General features: G+C 35.4%; 2 protein-coding genes across 9 annotated transcripts in view; one reads left to right on the top strand and one right to left on the bottom strand.

Annotated features, from left to right (window-relative positions):
* The window catches only part of LOC131573617 (conserved oligomeric Golgi complex subunit 5-like), a 175,335-nt gene that overhangs the window by 23,757 nt on the left and 130,434 nt on the right, over positions 1–21,144 (top strand). The window lies entirely within an intron of this gene.
* On the bottom strand, positions 7,778–14,008 carry LOC131573619 (G-protein coupled receptor 22). Of its 7 annotated transcripts, none has more exons than XM_058827748.1 (5): positions 13,942–14,008; positions 13,335–13,405; positions 12,068–12,328; positions 11,272–11,368; positions 7,778–9,372 (listed from the first exon to the last, which is right to left on the bottom strand). In XM_058827748.1, exon 5 carries the CDS (start codon positions 9,345–9,347, stop codon positions 8,046–8,048), a length of 1,302 nt encoding a protein of 433 aa, XP_058683731.1. In that variant the 5' UTR covers positions 9,348–9,372; positions 11,272–11,368; positions 12,068–12,328; positions 13,335–13,405; positions 13,942–14,008; the 3' UTR covers positions 7,778–8,045. The 7 variants fall into 7 exon arrangements, with proteins under 7 accessions (XP_058683731.1, XP_058683730.1, XP_058683735.1 ...); XM_058827747.1 differs by having other exon boundaries at positions 13,335–13,587; positions 13,942–13,988; XM_058827752.1 differs by lacking the exon at positions 12,068–12,328.

Raw genomic sequence — 21,144 nt, 5'->3', positions numbered from 1 at the left:
ACTGGGGGAGCTAGAAGAGAGGAACAGGGGTAAATAAACTAAATCTTTGGAATTGGACCATGTCCTTGCTGGGGATTGCTTTACCAATGTTGTTTCTGTTCTTGTATTCAGGCAGCTATGTCAAACAAATCTGTACTTGTGCAAATGGTGTAGGGAATTGTGCTCTACAGATAAAAACAGTTTTGTGGTTACCTGTGAATAAATGCAATTATGCATGTCACAGTGAGCGATTAAGTGGGCTATTTTTCTTGAAGATTAAGACTGTAGAGGTGCATTCATGGGGAGAAAATAAAGGACCACAGAAAGGCTCTTGGATTAACAGGGAAAGAAATGGCAAGAGCTAAGGACTGGAAAATGAGGCCTGGCAAATTCAGAAGTATAAAATAATTGAAAAATTGGATTATATGCACAATTTTGTTGTAATTCCTCAAGTAAATACTGGTTGGTCAAATCTTAAACATAATAACCAATTTTATTCTGTTAATTTATGATTAAAGTATAGGCAGTTCTGGTTAAAAAAATGTAACCAAGTAGCTGTGAAGACTGAAGACTAATCTTTGCTCAGGCCCTGGATGGAGCCAGTATTCCTGTACCTATTGTTACTAGTTATCCCTGTAACTATTGTTTCTATTGTCTTGCCTAAAAGGTGAAGGTGTTTCTGTATGTAACGCAAGGTAATGAGAAGTGTAGAGTAAGATTTCATTCTTCATAGGAAACAGCTTTAAAAATAGGCTGTTTTCACAGGAGCAGTTTTTCCTCTTTGTCACCAAATTCATGCACATAATTTTCAAATATTGTTTAAGTATTTTATCAACTCTTTTCAGTTATTGTTTGAAACAAAAATAGTCTAGTTGTCTTATATGTTCACCTTTTAGGTCCAACCTTCAATTATTCACAGGCACTAAATCTGATTACCGGTTTTGTTATCTTAAAGGTGGACCTTCAGCTGAAAGTCAGAAGGGTCTCATACCTTTTTCATGTAATCTCAGGGAAAAATGTGGAAACCTAACCTCATTAAAGAAGGAACTTCCTATTATTTTGAGAACATACTGTTTCTCTGCCAGGTTGTCTGCTATTTCAAAGATTTCCCCCTTGCCCAGTTTTAGCAGACCTGATTTGCAAACTAGAGTTGTAGAAACTTTTGACTGAAAAAAAATTTGGGACACAAGAAAAAATCAGCGACTGAACCAAAAATCTCCCACTTCTATCCTGGTTTATTTAAACTGCTCTGGAATCTTCACTGTGTGCTGTAACACTGAGGCAAGATTTATTAGAAGCTTCTGAATATATTAATCTTTTTAAAGATATCTTTCACTTGTCTTCATGTGCACTTTTTTGTACTTCATCCCTGTTTGATGCAAGTGCAGGTGAGCTATATACATCCATTTTAATAATTTCGACTGTAGAAGGTTCTATGTCCATAATATAATCTTTACACACAGTTTCTCTTCATAGAATCACAGAAGGGTTTCGTTTGGAAGGGGAACCTAAAGACCATCTACTTCCACGCCCCTGCCATGAGCTTAGATACCTTCCACTATCCCAGGTTGCTCAAAGCCCCATCCAACCTGGCCTTGAATACTTCCAGGGATGGAGGTTCCACAGCTTCTCTGGGCAGCCTATTCCAGTGCCTCACCACCCTCACAGAAAAGAATTAATTCCCAATATCTAATCTAAACTTGCCCTGTTTCAGTTTGAAGCCATTCCCCCTTGTCCTGTCATGACATACTTTTGTAAAAAAGCCATCTTGTAGGTTCTCTGAGGTCTCCTCAGAACCTTCTCTTCTCCAGGCTGAACTACCCCAACTCTCAGATGTCTTCATTGGAGAGTTGCTCCAGCCCTCTGATGTCTCCATGGCCCTCTGGACTCCAACAGGTCAGCATGTTTCATGGGTTGGGACCCCAGGGCAGGACACAGCAGTCCAGGTGGGGTCTCATGAGAGAAGAGTAGAGGGAGCATCACCTGCCTCTTCCTGCTGGCCAGATTCCTTTGATACAGTTGACTTTCTGGGCTTCAGGTGCACATTTCTGGGTTATATTGAGCTTCTCATTAACCAATTTTCACATCTTTTGTTTTGTTTGTTCTCATTCATTGATAGCTCTCACTTACTAGCTATTAGAGCTCTTAGCAGGAGTAATAATCTTCCTCATTATTATTAAGGTGTTTTACAACAACAGTGCTCACACTCACCTTTTATTTTGTGATGATACATATCATATGTATCATAGGTATGCAAATAGTGTTCCTTTCTCATTTTCTTTTGCCTTAAGCATGTTTTCAGCCCATTGTAAATGTGGTCTAGTATACAAATTATCGCTGATATTTGTAATAATTTACTGATGTGGGAAGCTGTCCTTTTCTACTTATCCCTTCTTCTCTCTATTTGCGACAGGTATTTATGAAAAATGTCTTGAAATAAAATTTGGAAGAAAACTGGTGTAGAGTAACAATAAGTCACTGTGTTCCCCCCCCCCCCCCCCCCCACTAATTGAGTTGAAATTGAGTTTAATTTGAAATAAGATCTCACAACAGATTGTGAGAGTTCCTGGTACAGTTAAAAGTAAAACTGTGCTAATACAGCTATGTTAATAGCAGTCTGACATAGCCAGAGTGACAGATTTTACAGCAATGTTGTTTCAGCAGTGACATTGATTTGTTTATTAGATATGGTATCAGGTTAAACTGTTACAATATATGGTAGGAAGTTAGAGATCGTATCAGGGTAACAGAAACCAAAAGTGTATTTCCAAAAACTGATCTTGGAAAGGAAACGAGAGTGTGCTGTGTGCCAGCAGCTTTGTGCTCTCAGCCTGCCTGCCTGCTTGCCTGGCTGCAGTGTCAGGAATCAGAATGGGGATATAGAAATGTTTATACGCAAAAGATACAATTCATTCAAACTACAAAAAGAATCGGTTTAATAATTTCAGGTTGTGTACCTATCATACAACTTTCACTGTAAATCTTCTGTTTTTTCATTTCAAGTAAATTTCTTTTCATTGTGTGAGAATTTCTTTGTAAAATAGGAAAACAAGATGATACAGAAATCTATAAAGTAAATACACAAGAAGATATTTCTCCCGTTCTGCTTCAGTTCATAATAATCACCAAAGTGTAATTTTAGCAAAGAATATAAAGATGCCTAATGATATATCTCCTTCAATTTATTACTCTACAAAAATAATTAAACTGTGATAAAGAAGCAGTAGTTGAAAACATACTGTGGTAGTGAAACACACTCGAAGCATCCAGATGAACTGAAGTTATCTGACTAAAGGAAATTCAATAGCACATTTTAAAACGTATCAGTGGGAGCAGATACTTAACCTTTCAGGTTTTTTCTTGTAATGCTTGTACTCTGTGTGTACTTTGTACTTTATCTGTAGGAAAAGAGGTAATAGAATAGTGCACGCTTTTCGTTTGTCATTTATTCTGTTTATATTTTGTTATATCAAAAGCCTTTTCTGGATTTGCTATTCATCTTGCTCTCCCCTCTCCTCCCAGCAATTTTGGCACAACCACATATCACATTCAATGATTCAAAGATAAGTTCTTAATTTCTTGGCTGTTACAACTTAAAAAATAAGCTAATATTTTTTCCACAGGAAGTGCATGTTGCCCTCCACCTTTCTGTGGTCCCGATGGCTGTAGCTGCCTTAGAGCACTTCCTCCTGCCTTCTGCTCTTTTCCACTGGACCTGTACTCTTCACCCTCTTCACATCCTTCTTATTTGACACTTATAGGCTCTGAGTGATTTTGGTTTTCCTGTTAATCAGTTAGTATGGGGATTTTTTCCTTCTCTTTTTTTTTTTACCTTCCCCCACCAAAACAAAACCCAAACCCTGGGTTTAATTTTGCTTCCTGAATTGCACAAGTGTTCTGTGAAGTAGAAAAAGCAGATGGTAATTATAGAGTCAGATTCTTCTTTCCTCTTGGTGTAAGACATATATTCAGTGATATTATGGCAGAATGTGTGAAGTAGGAGTGGAATCCAGCTCTTCTAAGGCTGGAACATTTTAAGACAGAAGCTGATTGTTCTTAGCTGTACGTTTGAAGTATTTTGTCTGAATAATGGGTAACAGAAGAGTAATTTAGTGTATTCTAGATTTTTTAATACTGCATCGAAACTTTCCTAAAGAATGCTGTATTCTCTCCTTTCAAGAGAGTTTACTGGCAATTGGCAACTAAAACCTTTTTCATAGGACACAAACAAAAGTCTAGAATATTCAACTACCAAAGAAATTTGATGATTCGCACATACATTGATTTTAAAATAAGTACTTTGTACACTGCAATATAGTATGCTTAATGGTTAACACAGCAGAAATTTTTTTCTTCTGTCTGGGTGAATTCTGTAACCTTTCAGTGTATTAATTAGTTTAAAATGAAAAAATCCAACAAGGGTGGGAAAAATAGGATATTTAAATTTAGGTGTGGTGGGACATAGTGCCTGTCAGTCCTGTTCAGTGATACTCTTACCAAAACCTCCTTCATATAAATATAAAATAGATGGTGCTGTTAAACCCAACTTTTGGTGTGTAGAAATAAATAATAATTATGTATGACATACATATATGTATTCATGTAACAATGAAGGAAAAGAGGTGAATTAGTCTGATGCGTATCCACTGCATAAATTTTTTAATCTAATATATTTAGAAAGTACAAAAGTTACTGCTATTCCCCTGGCACTAATAAAGTAAGCAGAACTTCTGATCATGTGTGGATTACGTGCCTTATAATCCATAAAAATTGTTGTGTACTAGGAACTAGTTATTGTAAATACTAGTATTTACATTTCTGTTTCACAGGTTTGTGATGTACTAGCATGTGAAGGTATGCTTCTTGAATATTCTAATAGATACTGGCACTGCACTCTGCTTATTTTGGTATTTTTATTGTGGAATAGCCTCATTTTACAATGTCAAATTGAATGGAAATGCATTTTCAGTTAAGAAACAACATAGTCAGATACCAGCTAATACTTTAGAGACAGAGAACGTGTGGAAATTGGCAGTACTTGCTTGTGTTTCTGAGACGTGTTTGCTAGAATTAATATTTTTGGAGTCCTGTAGGATTCTGCTTGCCTTAGGCTGAGTGGTGTGAAATGTAATTGAACTAATGATTCACTGTGGTGAGATCATTTTAAGAATGTAGTGGGCTTCTTATTGTACAATACTATGGCATAAATTTGCCCTTTTTTTTTCAGCAATGCTGCCTCTTTGCATTCTGTTTTAGTCTATCTGTCAAGCACCCACACCTTCATATCGCTCCTGAAATCCTCTTGTGTCGGTAGGATATGTAGTGTATCTTCACAATTTACTCTTTATTTTGTCTTGTGTTAAATCTGTCATGCAGTGCAGATCATGTATGGTTCTGTTTTATGATGGTTTCTGGATATATGTAGGATGGCACGTATTCTTACTTGTATTCCTTCATGCTGTATGCAGAATTTTTTTTTGCAGCCCTCAAAGTGTACTTCAATGTAGTATAAATCCCCTTTTAAAAAATTTAATGAAGATGAAGAATAGTAAAAATGAACCTGCTTATATTCGTAAAGGCAATCAATGAGTGTGATCGACACAGCCTTTAAAACTGGCCTTAATCTCTCTGGGTAATTCCTAGGCTGCTTTTTCTCTGCTATGAAGTGCTGCTTCATTGCATCTGATTTTCTAATGAATGAGCTTTTAACACTAAATGTGTAATTCTTGAGGTTTTATTTAATTTTAAAAAGTAAGGTTATGTTGTCAAGAAACCTTTCAAGTCTGAAAGCTTTTCTAAATGCATTTTTCAGATAAGGACATGATGTAGACTTATTAATCTGTTCATTATCATTTCTCTTTTCCTTCTTTTTAAATGAATGAGTAGTATCTTTCATTTAAGAATGCTTTATTGGAAGATTAGTAATCACGGAAATCATGTTATGATATTAACCCTACACATCCCACATTCTTCTCCTTCTACTGTTCAAAATACAGAGGGTAGCTTGAAAGAGAAATGAAGAAGGGCTACAAAAAAGAAAAAATAATAGCTTCTGCTTAAATATTTTGGGTGCATTTCTTTTCAGAAGTTATTTCCAAAATAATTTTTTAACATTGTTATTGTGGAGGATATGGGATTTAAAAAAAAGCTTACTGCATTTACTTCCTCTCTGCAACCTCTCAAATAAGACGTAGGATTTCAATTCTTGTAGGAAATCAGAAATAACTTGGATAAAAAAAAGTGCTTTAAATGAGTGCAGTTGAATGAAGGTATTTTTGGGCTAGTTTCAACAAAAAAAGCCAGTGAAAATATGAAAATATGTTTGAATATATAGTAATTTCACATAATCAGTTATTGTCAAGTGGATAATAATATTTCTAGGTAGAATTTCAACAATTATAAGTGGCTATTCTTTGTGGAATATGGAGCTGTAGTATTATATTTTGAGTCTTCATTTCTGGTAAGCTAAGGCATGAGTCCAAGTAAACTAAGGTACATTAAAAGTATTTTTAAGCACAAAACCAGTTTTGGCAATGCACATATGATTAATAATTTAGCGATGTAGTGGAAAAGAGCTTTTTGTTCTCTTAAAACTGTGCTTTTTTTATACGCAACTTCAGAAAAGTGCTTTAGAAATCCTAATTTTTTATGTAATAATACTTTAGTCAAACTAGCTCTTATATTCAGGGGTATGATCTGCTTTTTTATATAAGATAATAGTTATTGAGAATTAGCATTTTAAATATACTGGTAGCTGGTGACACACTGATCAGTTTATGTAACAAGAGGAGTGAAATCATGCTCATTGATTTTGCAGCTTTTTGTTTTGTTTCCCCCTCCCTGCCACTGTTTCATTGAAATTAAGAATTTTTTTAAGCATGGCATGGTGCAAACAACTTGACAAACTTATGTTTGGATGAATATCTTAATTCTTCCTTACAGTGCTATGGATGATGATAACTTCATAAGACTTCTTGGTTCTTTGATGCAGGTTTAAGATGAAATTGAAAAAGACAATATAGAACAAAGGTATGCCATCGCTGCCCAGTAATGCAGGAATACAGTAGCTAGCAGCATTGGTGACCAGTTTGTGACAAGGCAATTGCATGGCTAGAACTGAACACGCTGGAAAATAATAAAGTTATCAAGGGCAAGAAAAATTATCTTCTGCTTTAGCTGTGGCATTTAACAATCATATCTTTATAGTTAGATGGTATGTATGAAAAATTTCTGTATGAAAGGTCACACAAGAGGTCAGTGTGAAAAATCTAAGCCTTTACACAGGATTGACTCTGTTGGTTGTCTTATAGCATCAACCAAATAATTTTCTCATCCATGCTTTTTTTCTTTCTTTTAGCCTGTTACCCTACCCTGTCCTTTGTAATTATTCAAAACTGTATATTTTCTATGTAGAAATTGTGGATCTCAGATAGTATATGGAAAACTTTTTACTTAAGAGTACTGTCAATTTTTGGAAGAGCATGAGTTTTTTTTCCCCTTATCAAAAGTTTCTGAAGCACTCAAATACCGTGTAAATGGCTTTTTCTGCATGGTAGTCGCATGCTGGAGAAGATTGAAATAAGTGGGATATCTAAATATGAGGTCAAAATGCATCCAGGTTGTAGCTGCGTAATATTCAAATACCTCTGATCAATACTGTTTATGAATTAAATTTAAAAACACCATATCATACAAAATGGTGAATTTGTGCTATAGAAAAGTATTCCCAAGTGCAATTTTTGCTTAAAAACTCTTTTATATTTACAGAGAAACTGAGCCATACAAATATTTTTAAAAGTTTGCACTTCTTTAAGGCTATTTATTTTCTAAAAAAAGAGGACTTGAATATTTTTGACAAATATACACATGGTGTTACGCTAACAAACAGCCATGCAACATATATCTTACATAATGAAGAAATTGAATATACAAGACCTACTCTATTTAACATATATGTTGAAAATATACAGTCTCGCCAATAGTTAAAAAAGTTTTTCTTATTTGGCAGTATTTTTTTACACTTAGTTCAAATATTCCGTTTGATGTGTTTTGGTGAAAACTGAAATCTAGTCAGTGACAACCTGAGGTACTAAACATTTCTGCCTTACTTCGCTGTCTTCAAAGGTAATCTTTTTGTTCCTTTTAGGCTCTATCCATGAGTTGTGTATTACAGCATTATTTGGCATGGGATCTGCTTCCACTATTGAAACAACTCGCTTTTTCATCTTACTTTTCAGAACTTTCTGAAACTTTTGCCTCGTGAATGCATAAAGTAGAGGGTGAAATATAGTTGTTCCATATGCCATTACTAGAAAACATAATCTCAACTTTACCAAAAGGTCACTTGGGCCCAAACATAAGATAGTGGTGTTCAAAACAGAGATGGGTGTCCAGCAGAGAAGGAATGTTGAGATAATCAGAAGGGACATTCTGAACACTCTCTTTTGCCGCTCTCGTCGCTCCCGGTGCCGTTTTACAGCTCGGCGTAGAGCAATTATGACAGACACGGAAGTCCTTACACCAAAGACAACATTTTTTCCTCCACTGCTGTGGGACATGTCCGTAGTCTCATGTTGAGTGGTCAAAGAAATAGTTTTTTTCTTTCTGTTTTTCTTCTTTTGTCCTGTTGTAAATCTTGTACCAATCCGAATATTTAGGGCCTGGAGTATTTTGGTGTATGTAATTAGCATTACTATAACAGTGAAGAAAAATATTGGAATCTGAACAAGAATGTGGTAGTACATTCCTAGTTCAGTGTGGTACTCGTTTGTACTCACGCACAGAAGTGTCTTATTTTCCCAAGTACTTGCACTTTGAAGACTGAAAAAGTTGACTTCAATGAAAGGAATCAGGAAGGAAAAAAGTGAAATGATCCATATTGATGTCATTAGTATCACAGCCCTTCCCATGGTCAGGATTCGGTTAGCAGGTTTTACGGAGATGTCGTATCGGTCCAGGGTGATAGCGAAGACGTTGATTGCAGTTGAAACGCTTGCAAAAGAGACACAAGCCTCATGGAAGCAGCAGATGAGAGCAGTGTTACTCTCCAGTGAAAGCAGAAGGATAACTATAGTTAGAGGAATACATCCCACACAAATTATTACATCAAGTACATGAAGGTTCATTGTAATTATGTTACTGACAGAATTGATTAAGTTGGATTTCATACAGTAAAGTACCAGCACGGTGAGGTTGCTGCCAAGTCCCAAAACAATTTCTAACATCAAAAATCCAGTGAGAGAAACTTGAAAGCTTAATGGATATGACAGTGGTTGGTACATGTTGGTATCGAAGTCATCAATGGCATCTCGAACTGTAATGTTAGATTCGGACTGCATGTTGACTTCCAGAATGGGGGACAAACACATTCTTTTGTTGCAGCTGGTTTTTCTCCTGAAAGGTGAAATAAAATATGGAACTATTTGATTTCTTTTTTTTAATGCTCATTGTAGATAAATGCTGGGGAAGGAGGAGGGAGGAAAAGCAATATTCTTACCAAACTCTTCATTTACAGTATGTTTAGAGCTTTAATTGGCATCAACTCAAAAGCCTGAAGATCTAGAATAAGGTCTTTGCTTTTTAAAAGAAAGCAGGATTTGTTTGAAAAAAGAAAAAAATGGTGAAAAGCTTCCACTTAGGGAGGCAAGCCTTTGTTTATAGTGATGTGGTTTTTCACAAAGGGCTCATTTGTTGAATAAACCATACTTTGTGCAAAGCCTTTGTATTGCTTTGAGGGTCATTTTAGAAGAATGTTGTTAAGTATTAACAAATTAGTGATCAAGATCATTTTGAAAAGCTCTTGTGGAAAAAGAAGTGTTAGGAACATGGAGCACTGTTGCTTATCTGTCATAAAAAGGATGTTTAAATTATTTATGCCAATTTAGCCATATCTTTCTTATGAGGTTTACAGTAGTGTTGTGGACTGAAATGTGATGTTCTGTTATTCACCAGTTTTTTACAGAGTTTAAACCTTCTGTTCATTTTAATCTTCTGTGCATCTATGTCTATGATGTTTGCCACTACAACAACTTTTTATAAATATATATAATTTCAAATGCAAAACTTACGTGGGTTTGGTAAACTGAGTTTATTATAAAATACTACATTTCCTTTCTCTGATTTGAATGTTAAATTTCTTCAAGAAATCTATGGCTACATGGAATGGAAGAGTATTTCATTTTATTCCAGAATATATTTAAGGGAATAATTTTAGCAAATAGTACTTAAAAAGAAAATTGTCTCTTTCAGGTTTTGTTTGTGGTTTGCTTTTTCTTTTTTTACAAACTACATTTAAACCAAACAGATTTACATATGTAGCATGTTTCTCTTAGGAATAAGTAGGGTTCAAAAAGGTATTTTTTTTATCTAGCAGTTTTTCCATTTTGTGTCTCATCTGCTTAGTTTTACACGTGGGTAAGTTTTAAATATAGCATCTGCAGGTAATACTGATGTTTGTATTATTTATACTGTCAGCCAGCTCTTGAGTTTGTAATTGATTGAATAAATAAAAGAGAGGTTATTCAATTTCTTGTTATGATACTGGAGGTTTTTTTTTTTTTTCCTAGGTAGCTTTAAATTTAAGAGGGGACATATTTGGCATGAAAATAAAGTCGAAGGTCGACCTTTGTTCTAATCTGAGTACATTAAAATGGATAGCACTAAGGTGAACAAAATTGAGCTCTTTTAAAATGAAAGTATGAATTAAGCACACTTGGGATACAGTATGCAAATGGATTTCATCTGCAGTTCTGAAAAGCCTCAATTGAACAATACTATTAATTGCAAATTGTATGATGAAAGTTCTTGGTATTCTTCAACAGTTATTTCACATGTGCCTCTTAAATAAAAAAGATGTAAATTAGAACGTATTACTCTCAGGTGTGAAATGAAACAAGAAATATTTCAAAAGCTTTGTTTCATTTCTAATTTAGGCAACCTCTATCTGTCTTACATTAACCCTCAGGAATATGATCTCCTCTTGCATGCTGTCCTGGCTGTGAATGGATTTCAAACCATTCCAAATGCATTGCTGGATAAATGAAGTTCTTTTATATTAGCAAAAGCCAGGAAGAAATCAAAAGCAGATCTGCTAAAACAAACTACAGTCTCACCCTAACATTATAGCAACGGAGATTTTGTGAAAACAGAAAACCTCAGATGTGTTAGGCTGTCACGAATAGATGAAGCATCACCTCCTTGCTGCCTTGCCTGGGTTTGGGGTGCAGGGAGGCAGAGTGGTGAGCACAGGAGCTCGTTCACCCGGCGCCGCGCGGGCACAGCCGGGGCACCTACCTGTTCTCTGTGCCTCAGGGGCCTGGCACAGCGGGGCAGCAGCTTGGCAGAAACTGATACATGGTGGCACTGAGAGATTTTTGACACGCACTGTAACCTGGAAATCAAGTGGTAGCTGAGCTCTTATTTCATTTCTTGCGGATTTTTTTGTTTCCCTTTCTTTTTGTTCCTGCAGTTCAGCAGCAAAAAGTTCTGATTAAACATGGGGGCTTCTTAATTGTCTCAGATACTTCTACAGACCAGGGCATATTCTGTGTGTCTGTTCTGAGTTTCAAGCCAGCAATAACAAATAAACCTTCTTTTAAGTGATGTTAATTTCCTTCCCCTGTTGCATTTTGTAGAAGCCTGTTTTTATTTTCCAGGTTTAAAGAAAAATAATTTCTGATCTCTGTTTTCAGAGTGTGTGTAGACATCCTTAGTTTATGGTTGCGTATTTCTTTCTGTAATATTCCTGCTCATTACTTTTGAGTGATGGCTTAGTGAAAAAAGTTGCTATACATCATAAAATCCAGTTCATGTGCTTTGAGAGTAACCATGGGTTACCTAATTTGGTTTATTTTGATTTAAGGAGAATACATAACATCATAAAATTGAGAGAAAAATATCCATTAGTCATTATGACAAGTAAGTTATTTAATGAGTAGTATAGAAAAAGCTTGGTTAAACCTTTATTCAGCTTGCTGGTGAAGTATGCATATTCTCCTTTTGGGATTTCATGTTTCATTGTCTCTTCATGCATCAGTAGTTTCCACAATTCTGGTTTTAAATTATAAATCCCTCTTTAAGAAATGCTCACCATTTTAAGAATCAATCATTGCACTCTTCTTTTAATGAAAATCTGAGCAGATGTGTTAGTCTTCCATGTATATTGTTGAAGTGTCATGCAAACAAATGGTAATGCAAGTGTGTTCCATGTTTTGTTTTTAATTCCTTTATGTCTTAAGAATACATTTTAGGGATGCATCCTGCTGCTTGTAGGTCATACAGCTACAAAGATACCCGGTCAACTGCATTCTTCATATTGTCAGTTGTAAAACTGAATTAGTTGCTGCATGCCCTTGTGAAGGGGAGGAAAAGAAAGGTTAAAAGCAGGGCTTATAATTTCAAAAGTAAATTAATGCAAGAATGTATTTTCTAATATCACTTCATGAATAAAGAATCTCTAAAATTGCACTTTTTAGATTACATAGAAAATCAGTTAGCCTGCACTCTATTTGTCAGTAAAATCATATTCTATTAGCTTACATGAATTTAGGTTTTTTGGACAAGTTTCCTGTTCTCCAGATAGTGCAGGTTACAAAAAAATCCTGGCTAGAAGCAATAACTGTTGGATGCAGAGTGTGTGTGACTAAACCTAGAAAATGTAGTTTTATAGCTCTGGTGAGCAGGTAGTTTATACATAGAACTCTCTTGTCTTTTAATGAACTGAACAGAGTTAATGAGCCTTTTAGAAAAAAATGCTTGTGTTTAATTTGCACACTGTTATACTTTCCTTTCTTGAAATAAATGTTTAGCAAATCCATGCTTTTAATAAATGGCTTGAATGTACAGGGTAATGAAAGAAATAAGTTGAAAAAAAAAACAACAGAGAAGGGGGATTTCCTGAGCAATCAGAGATTAGTCATATTAGCCAACCTTCATAAAGCAATAAGTATACACTAATTACAAACTGTCTGATCCTTCGAAGAGTAACTGAATAAATCTGAAACGTATTTAACTGCCAATATTTGGAAATACTGCTGAGGGAGGAAAAGCACATTCCCGGTTGCTTTATGTGGTTGTTTTCCCCAGTATTGTATGAGCTTAAACTATACTGTCTTTATGTAGTACAAACAAAACAGGTTCTTAATATTCTATAAGACTTCAATACAGAATAACATTTTTCTAGCATTATATTTTTAATGGGGAAGGGGAAATAGCATTTAAATATTTCCTAGTCTTAAATATAACAATATATTACTGCTTAATATAAGTTGAATCTGATCTGTTGCCTTTTTTTCTCCAATTTTTAATTTGGTTTAATGTTGCTTATTCTGCATATCATAATAAGGAACAGGTCTTACCTCCACTAAAGATTTGGTAAATTCTCGATGCAGGTGAAGCAGTTCCAGGTTGGAGGGATTCATTTTGTTCACTTGTTAGAAGAGTAGAAGGGAAAGAGGGTAATAAGCATATCTTCAAAAAATGACCTTAATGAAAATTTGTGCCTGTACTGTGCCATTGTTTCAGCATACTGCTAATGTATACAATTGCTTTAGTTCTGGTTTACAGGCTGCTGCAGTCTCCCACTCTTCCTACGATAGAATCAATAAGCATCTGAAAATACATAATGAAAGTAATTTAACATACTGAAGGCTTCTTGTCTCCAGAGACACCACTGAGATTCAAGCTTTCTAAAAAAGAAGAGCAGTGCTTCTGAGAGGAAAGCTTGCGATGGGCAGCTTTTGCAGAATGACAGCCTACCTTGTCGCTTCTCCTCACTGCAGAGAGATGCAGTGCATTCACTAATTTTGATTGGTCAGTGATGTTGGGCTTAAATTGTGCTTCATATATGGGATTGATGCCCTCCCTCCCCCCAATTTATATAAGGATTCTTTTATAAAAGGACTAAATTTACAAATGATTTATGAATTCTGGAATATATTAAGGGTATGCCTGTTTTATTTTTACCTTTTCACTCTTTACTTTGTGTACACTGGAAACCACATGGCACTGAGGAAAAAAAAAAAAAGGATTAAACGGTTATTACTTTAAAAGCTTCCAACAATCTATATTTGAATTTGCCTACTTTCCATTTCTGAGCCTTTTAGGTGTTTGAGTTTTTAATTTGATTTTTTGTTTGTTTGTTTGTTTTGGTTCATTGACTTTTCTTGCCTTAAGAACCTTCTGAAATAATACTGCCTCTTTAAGCCATGCTGAATTTCACCATACATATATACATGCAAATGGTCATCTAGGTTTTGTAGCAATAAGTTATATTCAGGACAACTTGCTACCCACATGTATGTTAGGAAAATTTATGCTAGGATACAGTGAGATTATTCAGACCCTGGTAATTATTCAGACGTGATAATTCAGTTGATTCATGATCAGAAAAACATGATTTTTAAGATCCATCACTGTGCAATTTATGTATAGTTGTGGAGGTTATTAATTTTCTTGAAATGTAAACTTCTAAAAAAATTGTATGTTCCACATTAATTTTGCTAGAGGCTTGACAGGTTTTTGTAAGGATGTCTTTCTTGCGTGATGTTCTTGACCTTCACTTCGCAAGGGATGTCTTTGTTGTCACTTTTTGTTTTGTAACTTATTTCTGAATCTGTTCTATCAGTATAAACAACGCTCACAACCACATAATGAGAAGTGTAGTGCAATATCTTTTTTATTTAGTACTGGTGCTAAATAAACCTTGGAAATAATTTCAGTATAAGCCCCAAAATAATATTTTTCAAAATCAGTTTGCTGAAACAAATAGTTTAAGAATATCTGAGTATAAAATGTCCTATAGGTAGTTTATAATCTCAAATGAGTGTAGGGCTTTTTTTCCACCGTGATTGAAAAGATTTTTTGGTGAACTGTGATAAAGTACTAGATGTTAGAGTTCTTACATAAGTAACTGTGTTAAGATGGTAGTTTGAGTCAAATTTTGATGGGGTTCTCTGTTTTTAGGTTGTTAATGCAAATACAGAATGCAGTTGTGTAAATCAGATGTCTTTATTTCTTTTCTTTACTTTTTCCTTCAGTCAGACATCCAATATATTATTTATCTTTAGATAACAGCATGCTTTATTTATTTTTTTAGATGGCTTCATATTCATCTAGCAGGCTTCCTCTTCCATACTCTTTTGCATTCAGAAGCCATGTAAATAAAGATTGCAGAAACTTTGAACAGAGAACAGTAGGTACCAGCAGGCTATGCTGAGATTGAGCCCTTTGAGCTGTCTCTTTATCGTCTGCCTCCCAAGAGCTTGAAACCAGTGATACCAGCATAGCTCTTCAGGGTGATGTGGTAAAGAGGATTCCTGAAATGCAAGCATAAATACTAATATATTAGAGATTTACTTGCTTCACTTTCAGTATGACTAAGGATAAGTAAGGAAGCCTGTCTAAATTTAAACAGATGAATCTCCATCTCCCTTTCTAATTCTTTAGTGTGTGCCTGAACAAAGATGGAGGTATTGGATGAGCTGTACTGTTAGAAAAAGATGTACACACGGAGGAAGATTGTAACAGGATTTTGGGTATACCAAGAATATATGGTTCAAATGCAGGCAAAGGGGTCACAAAAGACTACCTATATGACAGGAGGTGATACTGGCAGAAGTTTTATCTGCAAGAAGTGTTTGAGAGGAGTGATAAGGAGCTGAGTTGTTAACATATTAAGCTTAAGTTTTCTGGAGACAAAATCAGGAAAAGAAGCAGTACCATATGGAGGCAATCAGGAGTAGGTGGATGGATAGACATGCTTATAAGCCATTGCTGTGCAGATGCTAGTTAAGATGGTGTGAACAGATGACTTCATCCTCAAAGGGTAGATAGGGAAGAGTGGGCAAAAAGAGCCATGTGCAGGCACCCAGCATAAACAGAAAATGTGCTGTTCTTATACCTGTTTCTATATCAGGATAGATGGGAGAAAGAATTTGACTGGTATTTTGTCTTTTAAGGTAGTGAAAAGTGGGGTGAAAAGGTAATGAGAAGGTAGAAGTATCAGGGAACAGCAGGAGTCCTAAACCAGAAGAGTGATGATGAAGGGTCTTAGGATTGAGAATGGCAACACAAGGACAGAGGAAGATCCAGATGGTTAACAGAGAATAGACTGTGAAGGGTTGAGGCTGCTGGGTCTGATGTGAGGGGGAAAAGAAATTCAGAGAGGCAGGAGCTTGAATCAGAGTAGAGCACAAGGTGTAGAGGCGTGTGCATGTAAAGAGACACTGGGTGCACAGGGGTAGAGATAATGGCAATTGCCATAACACACACCCCTGAGTGAACACACCCCTGTAGTACTTCTAAATTCAATTCAGGAGTCATAGCGGTATGTGAGAATATATTTTTCTATTTTGCTGAGAGCAAGAAGTCTAGAAATTAGGAAGTTGTAGTGTATTTCTTGGTCCTCTTTTGTCTTACTTTCTGTCTTGCATCTACTGTGTCACTTTTTACACAGTAGAAGTAACGTCCCAGCATTGACTGTTACTGCCTTCCCAAATGGTGGGAGGTCATCCCTAGATCAGAAGGTCAAAGCTCTGCTGTTATAAGGTCACCCTGAATCAGTTTCTTGAACTGCAGTGTTTTAAATAAGCTTAGTTTGTTTGAAAAGACTCATTAGGCTCAAAAGGTCTAGCAGGGCCAAATGAAGTACCTAATTCTAATGTTTTTCTATCAGAAGCCTTGATTTTGGAGCTTTAGAATTCTTTTAATGTGCTTTACATTTTAACTTTCCATAAACCTACTGCAGACTATTTTAACATCCAGATGTCATGGATCTTCATGAAGATCTTTACTGGCACAGTCGTGAAACTATGTCTGCTCTCTAGCCTTGTCCTCTGCATTATTCTTTTTTTCATCCTGAATGCTTCAGCAACACTTTTTTTCTTTGTACTCCACATCTTTTTTCCTAGTCTGAATCTTGCTGCTCATTTAGTGACTACTTAGAATTTTACTGCTTCTGGGTCTAAAAATGTCATCTGTTTTCATATTAGCAAGAGACTTGAGATCCTAACTCATACAGATTTTTTAGTGCCAGATAGTGTCTTTAGAGCTCAAGTTGCTTTAGAAAATAAATATTGGGTGGTTTTGGACATGCTGCCCTGGAATTGTTGTTCAGCATTATTTACATGGTGCATCTGCAGAATTCCAACTAGATAGCTCCTCTGTACCTTTCATTTATCTACCCTGAGGTGTGTCATGCCCAATTCTAAGCTAGCTCTTCCGAATATTTTGTGATTTGTATCTAAAATTGTTTCTTACCTTGTTGTATCTCAGTTTCCTTAATAGTCAGTTGCAAAGGATTCTGTTAGAATATTTTTGAAAATCCAGTAACTTCTGTAACATCAAGGAACAATCAGCAATGGCTAATAGCTGTCTGGGTTTGGGAGTTGTACCGATGTGCCCTTATTATGCTGAATTTGTAAATGTCTTCTCCTTTCTACATGATACTGAAATTATGGCTTGTTGGTCTGGAGCATGCTGTAGCATGCGTTTATGTAAATCTTGACTCCTGACCCATACACAAGATCTAGTCATAAAGGTTTTTATTATTATTTAAGAGTGATAATGCTGAATAGATGACAAAAATTCTGTTAGAATTTGTAGATAGTACCATTCTGACTCAGGTGGTAACATGTTTTTTTCTTTCTTTTGGCTCAAGTACTTTATTCTCATTTCTTTAATGTATAGAGAACTGTTCAAAAGTTATTACTCCTTTTCTGCAGCAAGGACTGACATCCAAAAAATTAATTTTCCATTTAGTGTCTTTCTCTTAAAGTTTATTTTCTCTTCTCCCTTATTGTTGATTGCCATCTTGCTTTGTTTTGTTATTTTTATAATGACTTATTTAGGTTGGGTTTTGCAAGGGGTTTTTTTTCCACTTTTCTAACATTCATATTTCCCATGACAGAAAACAGTCTTGCATGTGGGACATTGTTGATCTCGGTTCTGCCACTGTAGATTTACATCCCTGGAAAAATCTGGATTTTCCAGATTAATTGCATGTTATTTCATTGTGCTTCCTCTTGTATTTGCAAAGATCTTTGGAAGCAGCACAAAGACAAGTATTTTTAAATAGATATAGATTTTATATAAATGATACAATAGTGTATATATATATATATTACATGTTTATGTATTTTTATATATAATGTGTACGTATTAATTTTCAAGATTCAGAGTTAATGATAGCATAGCTGTTTAAGTATGGAAAAATTATCTACTTGTGCCATGGAATAAGAATGTCTTATAAGATTCTTTTGAGTTTGTAGAACTATTAGGCATAGGTTATTTGTTCAGTAGTATTCCATGTTAGAACAACTGTTGACCTTTTCAGCACTGAAAGGTTCTGTACTCATGAGGAAATGTGTAAGTTAGAGAATGCCCTTTAGCTATTAATACCAAAAATGTATCTTGTTTTAGTTTTGCACGAGGTGATACCAAAGAAGAATTGTAAGACCATAGCTGGCTATCACTCATATGTAAGGAAGGCAGCCTTTTTGTGTCATAAAAATAAATTTTGTTAAATGATACAGCTAAATCATGATCTTAGTGCATTATTGCACAATTATTTAAGCATTTTAGTGGGAAAAACAAAGCAGCAATATCAGTTATGCTCAGGAGGGAAGTATGGCTGGTAAATTTAATAGTAATTTAAATAACATCCAACTTTTCTCTAAGGAAGTGGTTTGTCCTCTAGTATAAACATTCATAATGAGTGGTGTTGTATATTGTAGCAATTTTTAGCAAAAGTTTAATTAGTGGCTATAAATTTCAATTTTTTTTTTATTTTTCTTTATTTTTCTTTTATTTTTCTTTAGAAATTGTAATATTGCTCTGAATTTGTGCTTTGACTATTCTGAGAACTTGAGAGGTTTCTGCTTCTGTAAAATATTCTTAGTTCTAAGCTGGTAATTGTTAATGAATTTTAGTGAGGATTTTCATTATTATGGAAAGATTTTTGGAATTCTGAAATCATATCTTTTGTATTGCTTTGAACATACAAATAAAAAAGGCACCTGCCGGCATTGTGTGAGCCTTATTGAAAGAGTGCCTGAAAGAACGTTCATTCCCGCAGTTGCAAAGGGGTTTAGCATAGTAGCTGAAATGTTCTGGAGCTGGGGTCCTGATGCTGTGTGGCTGTAGAATGAGGAAATACTGCCTTGTGGTTTGAAGTGCCATGGGTTTGCTTGCCTTTCTTTCATGAAGCTATTTTGTATGTTGGAGGAAGTTTTCAGTGCTGTTCCCTGCTGCTGGGTGGCTGTGTTGCCCAGCACCTCCAAATCCCAGCTCCTTGCAGCTCTGTGAGTGTGTATTGCACAGCAGCCTCAGTGTAGATGGGTCAGGAAGTGTTCTGGCAGCTGAAGTTAACATGCAGGTAGAAACTTTAGGATCTGGTTCAGGATTCTCCATCAGATGTCCTTGTTATGAAAGACATGAGTAGCAGGATATGTGGGATGGGCAGCAGCAGGAACAGCCCTAGCTGCCCTGTTACAATCCCCTGATGATTAATTATTCCTCCTTAAATATCCTTTAAGTGGAATTGCTAATTTAAAACAAAATGAGGAAGATTTTCTTTAGGGTTGTTTATTCAGCAGAGATCTTGGATAGACTTTGTTTCTAGTAATTTTGTAAACTAGAAAGGCAGTACCATTGTCTCTTAATTAAGACAGAGTGGTCACATGGTGTGCCTAGTGGCGAGCATTGTTCTAGCTGAAATTAAGAGACAAATCTTAGGATTAATTGCCCTGTTAGGAAAGAGTGAACACAACATAAATAGGTATTACCTGTCATGTCCCTTTAGTTTTTTTAAGGCTAGCACAACAGTGTAAGGGTTACCACCAGGGTGACTTCACGTGTCAGTCTCGCTCAGGTAGCCGCTTGGCTGATTCAGTTTGGAAGCAGTACAAAAGTGTGTGAAAAGAATCCCATAGGCTTGCTACCCTTAAAACCAAAGTTCAGTGACCACACACAGTAACTCTGCATGTGACAGGAACATACTTTGCCTTCTTCACACAACAAAATAAAACCTAAGGACATGTAGTTAGATTCCCACCCCGCCCCCCCCTTGTTGTGAATGCCTGATATAAGCAGTTAAAATAATGTCAGCCTCTACAAATTCTTCAGATTCAGTGTTCACTTCAAATGTAGGAAGTTCTCCACATCAGTCTCACAGTGGTGATATTCCACAAATTAAATTTTCAAAATCTGAAAAATTATATGCAATGTATTTTCTTGTCTGATTTTTTTATATGGTATATTACTCGATTGTCTCCTCTTTGCTGTCTTGGTTCATCAGTTGTTTTTTACAAGGTTGTTCAGTGAAACTGATAGAAAATCTGTCTATGTAGTGCCATAAAAAGGCATGTAAGAGAAGTTTAAAAGTAATAAGCTATAATGATAAATGCATAATAACATGGAAATTGAACTAATTTAGTGCAGTGTGTTTGCTTCACATTTCCTCTACTAAAAAAAGTATTCATTTGATTGATGTGCATGTTGATCTAAATTTAGATTTGTGTTGATATCATATTCAGTTTATTTTCGTTCTTCCTCTGTTGTTTGGGTTCATTCATTTTCATAATTTGTATCCATAATATAGTTTAATTTTTTTTATTGATTATTGAAAAACATCTCGTACTTTCTTAAGTGGATAAATGAAAGAGAAATATAAATCCCTTAGTTTTTTCAGGGTTTTTTTAAAAAACCATATATATTGTAGCTGTAGAATCTAAAATAAAGAACTAAACTGTGTTAAAATGCATGCAATACGCATGCATATGAGGAACTAATTTTGTCTGTGAAGCTTTCAAATAGCAAGGATTTTTGTGCTTAAACCATAGTTTCAGTTTTTTTCCATCTTCTAAAGTATTTTTAACCTCACTGCATAATTGTTGTCTTTGAAATCACATACTGTAATACTGAAGCAAACCACAGCTTGTATGAAAAATGCTTTCATTTGCTGTTTTTTGGGAGAAGGCTGAGAGCAGTGGTGTCAGTGGTATGTCTGAGGAAGGGGATACTATTTTGCGTTGTATATGGTTGATGCCGGGATCTGGCTTTGCAGTCGTTAGGCTTGAAGCCTAAGTTTTATTTTACTAATAAAATGTTGAGAAATTTAAAATGGTTGTTCAAGACATTTTTATTGCACTGATGAATGATGAGCAAATA

This window comes from Poecile atricapillus, chromosome Z (genome assembly GCF_030490865.1).
Source record: "Poecile atricapillus isolate bPoeAtr1 chromosome Z, bPoeAtr1.hap1, whole genome shotgun sequence".
NCBI lineage: Eukaryota > Metazoa > Chordata > Aves > Passeriformes > Paridae > Poecile > Poecile atricapillus.
The sequence above is the reverse complement of the archived record's forward strand: the minus strand, read 5'-3'. Positions and strand labels throughout refer to the sequence as shown.

What these genes read in the sequence shown, in the direction of transcription:
- LOC131573619 (XM_058827748.1), bottom strand. Translation starts at nt 9,347, where the DNA reads ATGTGTTTGTCCCCCATTCTGGAAGTCAACATGCAGTCCGAATCTAAC.